The 10677-nt window shown below is 40.1% G+C and overlaps 1 protein-coding gene across 1 annotated transcript; it reads right to left on the bottom strand.

The window, feature by feature from the left end:
• Nucleotides 1–8521: 8521 nt before the first annotated feature.
• On the bottom strand, nucleotides 8522–10472 carry SARC_01883 (hypothetical protein; the record flags this gene model as incomplete). The annotated part of the gene is made up of 7 exons (XM_014304363.1): nucleotides 8522–8673; nucleotides 8958–9105; nucleotides 9244–9339; nucleotides 9490–9591; nucleotides 9770–9910; nucleotides 10186–10332; nucleotides 10395–10472. The coding sequence occupies 7 exons, from the start codon at nucleotides 10470–10472 to the stop codon at nucleotides 8522–8524; spliced, it is 864 nt and encodes a 287-aa protein (XP_014159838.1).
• Nucleotides 10473–10677: the final 205 nt, after the last annotated feature.

The following is a 10677-nucleotide window of genomic DNA, read 5'->3' as shown; positions in this document are numbered from 1 at the left end:
CGCCCACACCTAATGGACATATACAATATCCTTGTATTGCAATATGCTCGCTCTCTTCATTCAGTGACAATTGCGCATAAGCTTTCATTGATGATGCTCTCTGAGAGCGTGGTATATTGGCACATACAAATATATCTTTGCACGAGTTACCGGTGAAATCGGCACCAACTTTGATGTTCATCGATTTATACTGACATAGAACCTTGGCCTCCTCGATAACATTCGCGGGCTCAACAGTATTCTCAATATGGTCACGTGCGCGACCGTCCTTTGAGATAAGCTGCTATACCAAAAAAAAATCTATCATATTCTCAGACGTATGGTATGGAAATCTGTGCCACATATTACTCTTAGCTACGATATAAGTCCGTTTAAATGTTTCCGGAACATCACATACACCGACAGCCTGCTTCACACTTTGTTCATGCGTAAACGGATTGTATTCACTCATACAATACACGCTTATACGCTCTTGGCTTACCGGGCTTCTGCAAGCTTCACATCCTCTTGAGGTATCTCACCTTTGCCTGCAAGTGTGATGCATTTCGTACGTGTCACATCAAAGACCCAACTGTTCCTATATGCGTGCAACCCTTCTTCGAACGATTTCTTACACTCATTGTATTTCGCTGAATCAAGTGCTTTAGGTAGTGATCTCAAAATATTAGTGATCTCAAAATATCGGCAGCTGTTGATTCTACGTGCTCTTTGAGATCACCACATACAATTGGCATCACCTTGGTCATATGTATTCCAAAGAGTGGACCCTTTGCAGGCTTTGCACTATGAAGATGCTTAGTATAATCACAGCCTCTTATCAGTGCGTAAGCAATGAATGAAGAATTGGTAAGACCTTTCATCTCGAAGAATTTCTGACGATCCCGAGCCGTAAACAAGCACACTTTAAATACAGTGGTGTTTGGCTTTGTCAAGGTTGTGATCAGATTGAAGCATATATTGATACCGGGATAGACTGAAAAGTCAGAGTCATCAGTAACAACGACAGCATCATCACCATGTACACGACCCAGATAGGCAAGTTGTGAATTAGCTCCATAGGGCGCGATATAATACTCCGATCTCATCGTCATACATGCACCGATAGCTACCCGAGTATGTTCCCACGTACGCATACACTCTGCTGACAATAATATAATACCTTGTGCCGAGGAAGCGAGGCGAGCCTTTTCAAGTTCTTGTCAGTCGGTATAACTCATTGCTGTGTCCGCCGCGCGTCTTTCTTCCTCATGTAGCTTAGCCAAAGGTACGTCCCCATCGAATACAAATATAGGCGTGCATCCTAGGATTGTGCTACAGTTAAATTCCACTAGTTGGAAGCACGCTACAATCTCAGACTCAATTGCGTCGCTGAATCCACCGGTTTTATGTACATGTAGTGTCCTTGCTAGTTCCAGAACATCGAGGTAGCTATTGCTCGTGCACCGTCTGATCGCAATATGTATGATCGCTGATGCGTCGATATACATAATTTTGTTTTCTAATTGAGCTCTGGGGGTCGAAATATGTGTCCCTTCATTTTTGATTTGCGTGATGGTGACACCATTATTTTCCACGTAGGTCAATAGATATGATACACCCATTGTGCTTGTAAAAGTGTGTGTTCTGTATCAGTTGAGTAGAGAAGTGATTGTGTTTTCACAACTAATAACCACTATCTAAAAAATCGTAAAAATCAAAACACCATGCGCGAAAATCCTTTGTCCCAACTGCAGAACCTTCGTAGTATATAAAAGCTAATAGAAGAACACGAGGATCCAAGGTAAGTACGTTTGTGACTTTCTTGCTCATTTCCTTAATCCACCGGTTTTATGTACATGTAGTGCCCTTGCCAGTTCCAGAACATCGAGGTAGTTATTGCTCGTGCACCGTCTGATCGCAATATGTATGATCGCTGATGCGTCGATATACATAATTTTGTTTTCTAATTGAGCTCTGGGGGTCGAAATACGTGTCCCTTCATTTTTGATTTGCGTGATGGTGACACCATTATTTTCCACGTAGGTCAATAGATATGATACACCCATTGTGCTTGTAAAAGTGTGTGTTCTGTATCAGTTGAGTGAAGAAGTGATTGTGTTTTCACAACTAATAACCACTATCTAAAAAATCGTAAAAATCAAAACACCATGCGCCATTTGCCCCACGAGCAATACCAACGACTGATGTGCCATCGATAGCAACGTCATCCATCTGCCATGTATATCTAGTCGATTTCACAAAAGGTTGGATTGATGATGATAAAATATATAGGATTCTTTTTTTTATGACTGTGACTTAAACCAGAATACATGCGCAGGGAAAATGCAAGACGCATTATTGTGTGTATAGAAAAAGTTATGCCACAACGGGAAAAAGACGATTGATTCGGATAAAAACCAAAAGGAAGCTTCTCTACAACAAATTATCAAGACATATGAGAAAGAGAGGAATGGTTTAATCTTTATTCACTCGCCTGGTATGGGGATTAGTCCATTTCAGTGGTACAAGCTGACTTTTCTACAATGAAACATTGTTTGTGCCGCATCGAATTGATGTATGACCTTTTTGACAGGTGTCTCTCACAAAATAAATTGATACAAAGTCTGACTTCCATAGTTTGATTCGCTATGTCACAGATATTACTACATCTGTCCCGGACGGTGATGACAATTCGACACGTAGATAGACGGTAGATTTGCCAGTGAGATATGACACGGAAAGCAGTGTAATTATGTTCTTCAGGCTGTATATCTTGGTAATTGAGTTGATTTGAAGATATGTTCACACTCACTTCCATAAAACTTGTTTTTGCTGCCAAAATCTTGTACACTGCTTGTGAACAGGCTCTTCTTTCACCACTGCAGACAAGGATCCAAAACCACTCAAGTGAACACAACAGCTAGAATCGACAACGTCAATGCTATGTAACAAGGTGTGACATACAGAAATGAGAAAAAAATGATATCATTGTCATTTCTCAGAAGCTGAAGTTCAGAAAAGTTTTAACTGATTCCCAATTTCCCGAACTGTAATTAGCAGTGCATTGTCAGGGAAACTACATAGAACATCGAATATCACAGGCCGAAATATATGCCACGGGTGCACAATGAAAGAAAGTTGACCGCAAACCGCAATGCACGAATAACCAACCTAGGTAAGACGTTTGGTATTACCAGTGTTGATGATTGGCAAAAATTTGTTGTGTCGATCGACGTTGTCGAGAATGAGAGCACCGCATTTAACATGGAAAGTCGTGGGAACAGTAAGGATATGATCGTCTATATACCAATATAGGGAGGATGCCATTTATTCCAATCTGCGGTAAAATATTTTATGTCTACAAGCGCATCAGGCTTCATATTCGTTAGAGAGGTCCTAGAAAGATTGAAAGGAAGTAAATATTGTCGTACTGTCGCGAGAAGCTTGGGGCGAGTGATGCAACGATGGAAGACATACTTTGCGTTAATTTGAGACGATGGATACAGAACACTTCCACCATTGGGTGGGAGATAAACTCGTGTGACATTGGGTGGAACAAAGCTGGCTTACACTCGTAGTGGTAATCTGAGCTGAATCAGTATGAGTATTTCCGGAATCATTGATCGTGATGCCAAGAATGCTGAGGGGTTGATCCGCAATTCTGCTTCAGAGCGACGTTGGAGGCTGTCCGATGACATACCACACAACTGATGTATTTGAATTATTCTGGCTAGCCATAGCAAGAAGTATTATAGATATTACCAGAAGTCTCGAAGATTTGGCCTGGACCGAAATCTGAATAGTATTTCAGCAGAGTGATGTGATGGGGTATGATGAACATCAACCTGTTGGGAAGTACTGTATGGGGATAAATTGATGGCCACTGTACATACAAAAGAAAGCTCCTGATATGTTCACGTCGATTTTGTAGTTGTTGTAGTAAATCCGGTACAATTGACGGCAGATTTGGGCCCACCAGTATACGCATAATATTATGTTACTGATACAAGCAAAGTGGCTGGATGTAAATCATATCTCCGGGGCACACTGGATAGAGGCATCCACAAGTCCAATAGTCAAGCAAATTACACAGGAATATGTTAATTTTTATCAATGTTTGTCTCTATCGCGGCAGTGGGTAAAACTTCCACGGGAGAGATTTTCCCGGTCCGTGATGGGAATCTCTTCCCTGACATATCAATAGTTATATTGGTGGTGAGCCTTCCATGCTAGCTCCTTAGCCGCGAGACGTCGCGTGGTATCTACCGGATTTGCTTGTGGAGCTTATGGAGCTCTTTGTGTTGAGGTATACACTCTCCTCCCGATTGCAGAAAATGCAAATACTGAACGGGAATTTGTCCAGAGGCCTGTTGCGTGTCCAAGCGGGTCTCGTAAGTGGGGCGAGTGGGATTGTACTGTCGATTGAGTTTAGGCGTAATCCCGGGCAGCCCCTGAGGTACTCTGCATATTGGCGTGCTGTAAGGAAACCACAGAAACAGAGCAGCCGTATGCGTAAATTTTCGGGAATGCAGTGCCTGTTATGATGGCTGCCGCTTGGATTAGTGCTGAGTTGTATCGCTCGTTTCATGCTACATAGGCGGAGCCCATTTAATGATGTTCAGACAATAGGTGGCCGCTGAAAGGAAGAATACCTTGAATATTGCCAGATGATATAAAGCGCTCCTGGAGAGTCGAAAACGTCTTACATCGGCGACTGAATCTTGCAGGATGAAATTCAACCCATCAAAAGCTGCGAACGATGAAAATGCATCACAGGCTCACTGATATGCGGATTTTCTTTCATTGGTCGCAAATAGCCTCTCTCAAGCTGTTTGCTTCTGTGATGCTGATGCACATAGAATATTTATGAAGAACTTACACAAATATCGTATGGCCGAAAGCTTTCGACTTGGGGGACATACACAGATTTCCGAAACGCCCTATATGTTGATCTCGTGGAATCATAGGAACGCACATGAGAACTTAGCTATTGCCACAGTGAGCAAATCAAATGCGACAGATACCATTTTAAATGCTATGTCTAATTCTACTAGAGCTGATGAATAATCCGGATATATAGTTCGATGGATGGAATTTTTATCTCACAGAGAACACTATATAAATACAGCCTTAAAGCAGGCGGTATAACCCAACATGACAGTTTTAGCTGTAGAGTTTTACTTTGTGCCTACGGTAGAGCAGTATCGCAATATGTAGACTTTGTACGACTACAATAGGGTTTAAAAAGTATTCATGAAACACTAAGCTCGTATGTTCCTGCAAAGGAGCATCACAGACTACGCGTGTTGCGCGCCAATCATTGAAATAAGTGTGAATGAAGTAGCATATGTTAATAATAAAAAAGCAAAAAAGCAACATCCACCCCCCCCCACCCTCCTTCCCACACAAACACATCCATTCGTAAAAAATGCATACATGAAGCGAATTTTGCACGTAAAAGTCAGCAAGTATATTTTAAAAGTGTTATTGTCTCCAAGTACATGTGTACATATATTGAGTGAATGTACATTTAGTGGCTTTTTTACATCTTTAATGTACATTTTAAGATACTTCGTTCATTTTTAAATATATGATGAAACGATCATATTAGTGTCGCCTTACCCAAATTTTATTCTAAAGTCGTATCTCCTGGCACTTTTTGTTCAGCAATCAGAATCATTTGCACAAAACTGAATTAAGACTTGAATTTTAGTAATAGATCATTCGTGTTTAGATGCCATGTTTTTATGTACTATGCCAGTAATTTACTACAATAATAATATGTAAGTACGTGTGTCATTACGAGTCTTCATTTTTTTTTGTATACCGTAGAATGATAGCACTATAGTAGCTTCCAGTTACGTCTATTCCAAACAAACAGGTCACGTGTCCTGTATAAGTCATCCACGCAATATATATCAGGGTCACATCTGCCCTGAAATCCCCGGACAGGGCTAATTAAAATAACGACTACAGGTGATAAAGCACACAGAAGATGTGCTTCATGTTGGTGACCACAGTTTCTTCAAGTTTCTCAGACGATATAGAAAAATCACACTTACCGTTTAGCTAATGCTGCATTTAAAGCATTGTTTTTCGATCAGTGAAGACTGCATCGTGTTCCCGACGAGCCTCCATGAATAAATAATTTGCAAATTCTTCAATTCGGCTCGTTAAGTAATTCATACTCGTCTCTCCGAGATCGGTTTTGTCTCTGATAATCAGATTCATATGTAAGCAGATATTAAATTAACTCATAATTCGACACAAAGTACAAGAATAGAGTCTATTCCAAGTCTTAGCTATATACAGCAGCACATGTACCTAACCGTGGAAGCTGTATCCCTGTTCAGTAGCTGCTCTAGTTATAGCAATCATCGATCGATGAGTTGCTTTATCATTTCTGCCAAGTAGACCTTTGTTCATCAAATTTTTGTTGATATGCAGTATACAAGCTACAAAACACGCGGCCATGTCTACTACCGAACTGACTTTGAACCCTGGTGTCATTAACAAGTCTACACCTGAAAGTCACTAAATGTATATCAGAAATCCATAAATTTACTTTGAATCTTTATTTGAAATAAATTTGAAGAGGGATTGAAGATCACGTTTAGATAGTTTGACTGGGTAATTAGAAAACGTACCCGTAAATTGGCACCGCCAACTACTCTACAATTTTTTTATATGCATTTAGTAACTTATTCATGCAGACTATGTACATTTGGGGTATTTCCTCTTTAATTTTTGGAAAAAGGACAAATAAAGTTCATTTCTACTGCTGGCCAATATAGCACATTGAACGGCCAGATTGGTTAGTTACGACCTGGTACGAGCTAGTGCAATACTCATTTCCTTACGCCACCGATTCGCTCTCATTAGCGACCACCTTCATATTATTGACAAAGAACAAACAAACAAGAGAGATGTAGCATGGCATCGACATATGTTTAGTAACCTATCAATGCTACCATGGAATACCGAATACCTCTTGCTATGCATAATATCCCAAATTACTTTTAGATTGTCCTCCGAGATCCTTCAATAGTTGCCGTGAAGAAATAAAGAAATAACTCAGTGTGAATGGTAGTCCCCCTGAGCTAATGTATAGTTCATAGTCAGATTTTAGAATCAATTACAATCGGAAAACCTATCACGTTACCTTCCAACATAATTTATCGCGTGGATCAGATTTAACATGACCCACTAAAATTTGAAATACTTTGTGTCTTTCTCAGAGTTCATGCGATAACACAGAGGTTTCCAAAATTAAAATCACAGTACTCGGTTCTACCTAGATAATATTATCCAACTTTGCCAGCTATCAAGTTTACCAATTCACATTGTCCTTAAACTTCTCAAACCGAGAATATAATTCGCTACACAAATATCATATTCCTTCTTCTTCTACACCACTCATATGATGATGGGTCGATCGCGTAAGAACCAGTCAAGGTTCGAGCTATAGTCGTGCTTGAATTAACCTCCAACAGTACACATTGATGATCTTAACGCCGCCATGTCATTCTAAGTCGCGTTTCACCAATCTCGTTTAAGGCAGAGTATAGACTTACGGGGAAAAAGCTGCAATAGCTTGTGAATCTTGAAGTGGGAATCTATCTGGAAAATAGGTACGACTGAAAGTAGAAACTAGCAATATTTTTGTAAATTTTATTCAATATTGTAGCATTTTTTATATCCTACTTACATTGTATGAGATCCTTTTTAGTATATGTGACACGGCTAAGAGTGCTGATGATAGTTTGATGGCCAGGTATGTTTCTTAAGATACAGGGTGAGCTGAAAACATCACCCCCTACCAACTATATTTTTCAAAGGGGAAAAAGTTGTTTTCAAATTTTCAGCTGATATTCCCCGTACCGCTTAAATATCTCATTAGTGTTTCACTTCATTCAGGTAGCGCAATCCTGACACACTCTGGCTGTCTGTGGAACCATTACTTCTTTCTGAATGACACTATGGTTGTGACAAATCGAATCGCCACACGTTCTGCAATGATGCCGGCGAGTGAGTAGTCTGCATACATGATATTCAATGTTAGATTAGTCTTACCTCGGTATAGAGGAGAGCTTATTATCGGGGAACGTGCCAAGTAGTTATGTCTTTATCATGCAAAAAACCTTTGATAGATCAAACAAGATATAGCTAATGTTACTTTCCTTGAGCAGGTGCACACTACTTTTGAATACCAGCAGACATACCCGAATTTGACGTCGCAATGTTTAGCTTCACAGTAATTCTCTAAGTGCCATTGTACCACTGTAGTGCCAGGTTTATTTTGCGCTGCTCCAAATTTTGCTTCTAAATTCGATGTCTTTGTGAGCTAAAAGCAAATAATCGAATGGCGAGAATTATTCGTTTAGCTGTCTTGCAAATTCATATTGTCGACACAGTCTTATCTGTAGTATCGAACATAAATATCGACACACTCTCGAAGTGCAAACAATACTCTAAACCGCAAGCTACATCAAACTGGAAACAAATCAATCACATGCTACTAGTCAAGTAATCGACGATAAAATCAATGATACAAGTAATCGACAACCTTCAACTCTTTGTTGAGATGATCAATAGCGACTTTTTGTTGTTCTAACTCGTTCATTGTATTTTGTAACATTTCCTTTGCGTCATCTCTCTCACGTGCCATTGCCTTCAGATCATTCAACATCTTGCCTACGAATAAGTTTGTAGATGTATGTGAGTGGCACGTTAAAAGTGAAATGCATCCGTTTAAACCTGTTCATGGCTTTTACCAGAATGTTGCAAAAGTGTATCGATGCGAGTCCTCGGACAAGTAACACAATATGAGTTTACAAAGCAAAAATGTTGCGAAGTTGTATTGATGCGAGCCCTCGGACAAGTACCAGTATTCGAGTTTTTAAGCAAATACGACACACATAGATTTAAATCAACTGCTCTCGTCTAATACCAGCCGTCAAATAGCATCTGATACACACTTTTCAGTTCATCGGACGATGTCTCGTTGTATTGTGCCATTAAGCGGATGGGTGTGGGTGATGGTGGTGATCCAATTCGCATCTCGGTGTCTTCGTCGGCACTGATCTTTTCCATTCTGGTCTTCCTGGCCTTTCGCTTTTGGCCAAGCTGTACCATATGTATTGGTTGAAAGGTGTACTAGTTCAATATGCGGTTGTCAAATTCAGAATCTCGCCACTCTCTGATCTCGAACTATACATGATTATATGGAAAAGATCACGAGTTGAATAAAGTTTTGAACTATACCTGGGGTGTCTTCTCGTTGCTGTCAGGGTTGTGACCATCGGTGGTAGACAAGTTAGATTTCTTGGCATTGGCAGAAGACCCTTTAGATTCAAGCATCTACATTCATATCGGGAAACAAATCAATATCGCCACCATGTAGTTGATAACAAAAGGTAGCACGAATTGAAAGGCGTTGAGACGGGGCAAATAAGGATCGAAGGCCAAAATTAATATTTCAATTAAGAAAATAAGCAATTACATACGTACCTCTACTTTGATCTCTGCGGCTTTACGCTCGCGGGTTGCATCAGTGAGTTTTAACTGCAATTGCTCTACTTCTTTCATCAGAGTACGTTTTTCAGCCTTAGCCTTTAATATAATATAATTGCAAGTCAGAAACTTGTATTAAAGAGACTGACAAATCTCCGAATTGTTACGCCTTTAATACAAGGAAGGCAGTCAATTCGATTCGTATTTAGTTCCATCGCATCATATGTTTAGAGTAAGCTTCCTATTTTTGCATATATAGATGTAGTAGTTTGCTCACCTTTTCCAGTAGTTGTACAGCTTCATGTCCAAGCGCTTGCTCATTCTCCAGTTCTGCCTCGAGCAAATCTACTTTTTCGTTGCACATATCAACAACGCTTCGGAGCCACTCTTTCTCAGCTTTAACAGCCTCATGAGCAATCTGGATGTTAAATACGTACAGAACATTATCACTTCCATCCCGTACTCGAGAGTGTTGCGAGCTCACAAGGAGACTACGCTTCGCAAGTGCTATGGTACATCGTGGTGGTGTACGTATAGAATGTCAACCGGAATCTTTTATTGGTCGGTCATCATAGCTAATCATCGCATTATTATTTTTGGGAGCAACTATTCGCGGCTGCTTCTCTACAGTTGAAGGGGAAACCTAGCATATTTAAAGTCGAATCGATACATATCCGACTCTTGTGCACTCACCTTCAGTTCTTCCATTTGTTCTGTAAAATTGCTGTTCATATTCCTCCTCTCCTGTGCTTGCGACGCGTCGTCGGCCTCTTTTTTCTCAATCTGGAGCTTCAGTTGATTATACAGTAAATTGAGGCTGTGCCGATCTTCTTTTGCCCGCTGTTAGTAAGATAAGTTTAATAACAAATAATAAATTTAAATTTAGCACCGCGCCAGAACACGGAGATGACACTTTTCGTCGTATCAGGGACAAATGCTGCGGTGGAATCATTGACTCTATCTACTATTCTACAAGCCATCTAGTCTATCACAAAGAGCAGCAAGGTAGTATTTACGCTGAAGCTGTATGATTGCACTCGAATATAAACATACGTATAAGCGTATAGACATTGATATACGAATTCCACGTAGATACACATATAAATATAGATACATATACCTATATATAATACACACACGCACACACACAAACAGAAGCACACACACATACACACACACACATAC

Source organism: Sphaeroforma arctica (assembly GCF_001186125.1).
Source record: "Sphaeroforma arctica JP610 unplaced genomic scaffold supercont1.80, whole genome shotgun sequence".
Lineage (NCBI taxonomy): Eukaryota > Ichthyosporea > Ichthyophonida > Sphaeroforma > Sphaeroforma arctica.
The sequence above is the reverse complement of the archived record's forward strand: the minus strand, read 5'-3'. Positions and strand labels throughout refer to the sequence as shown.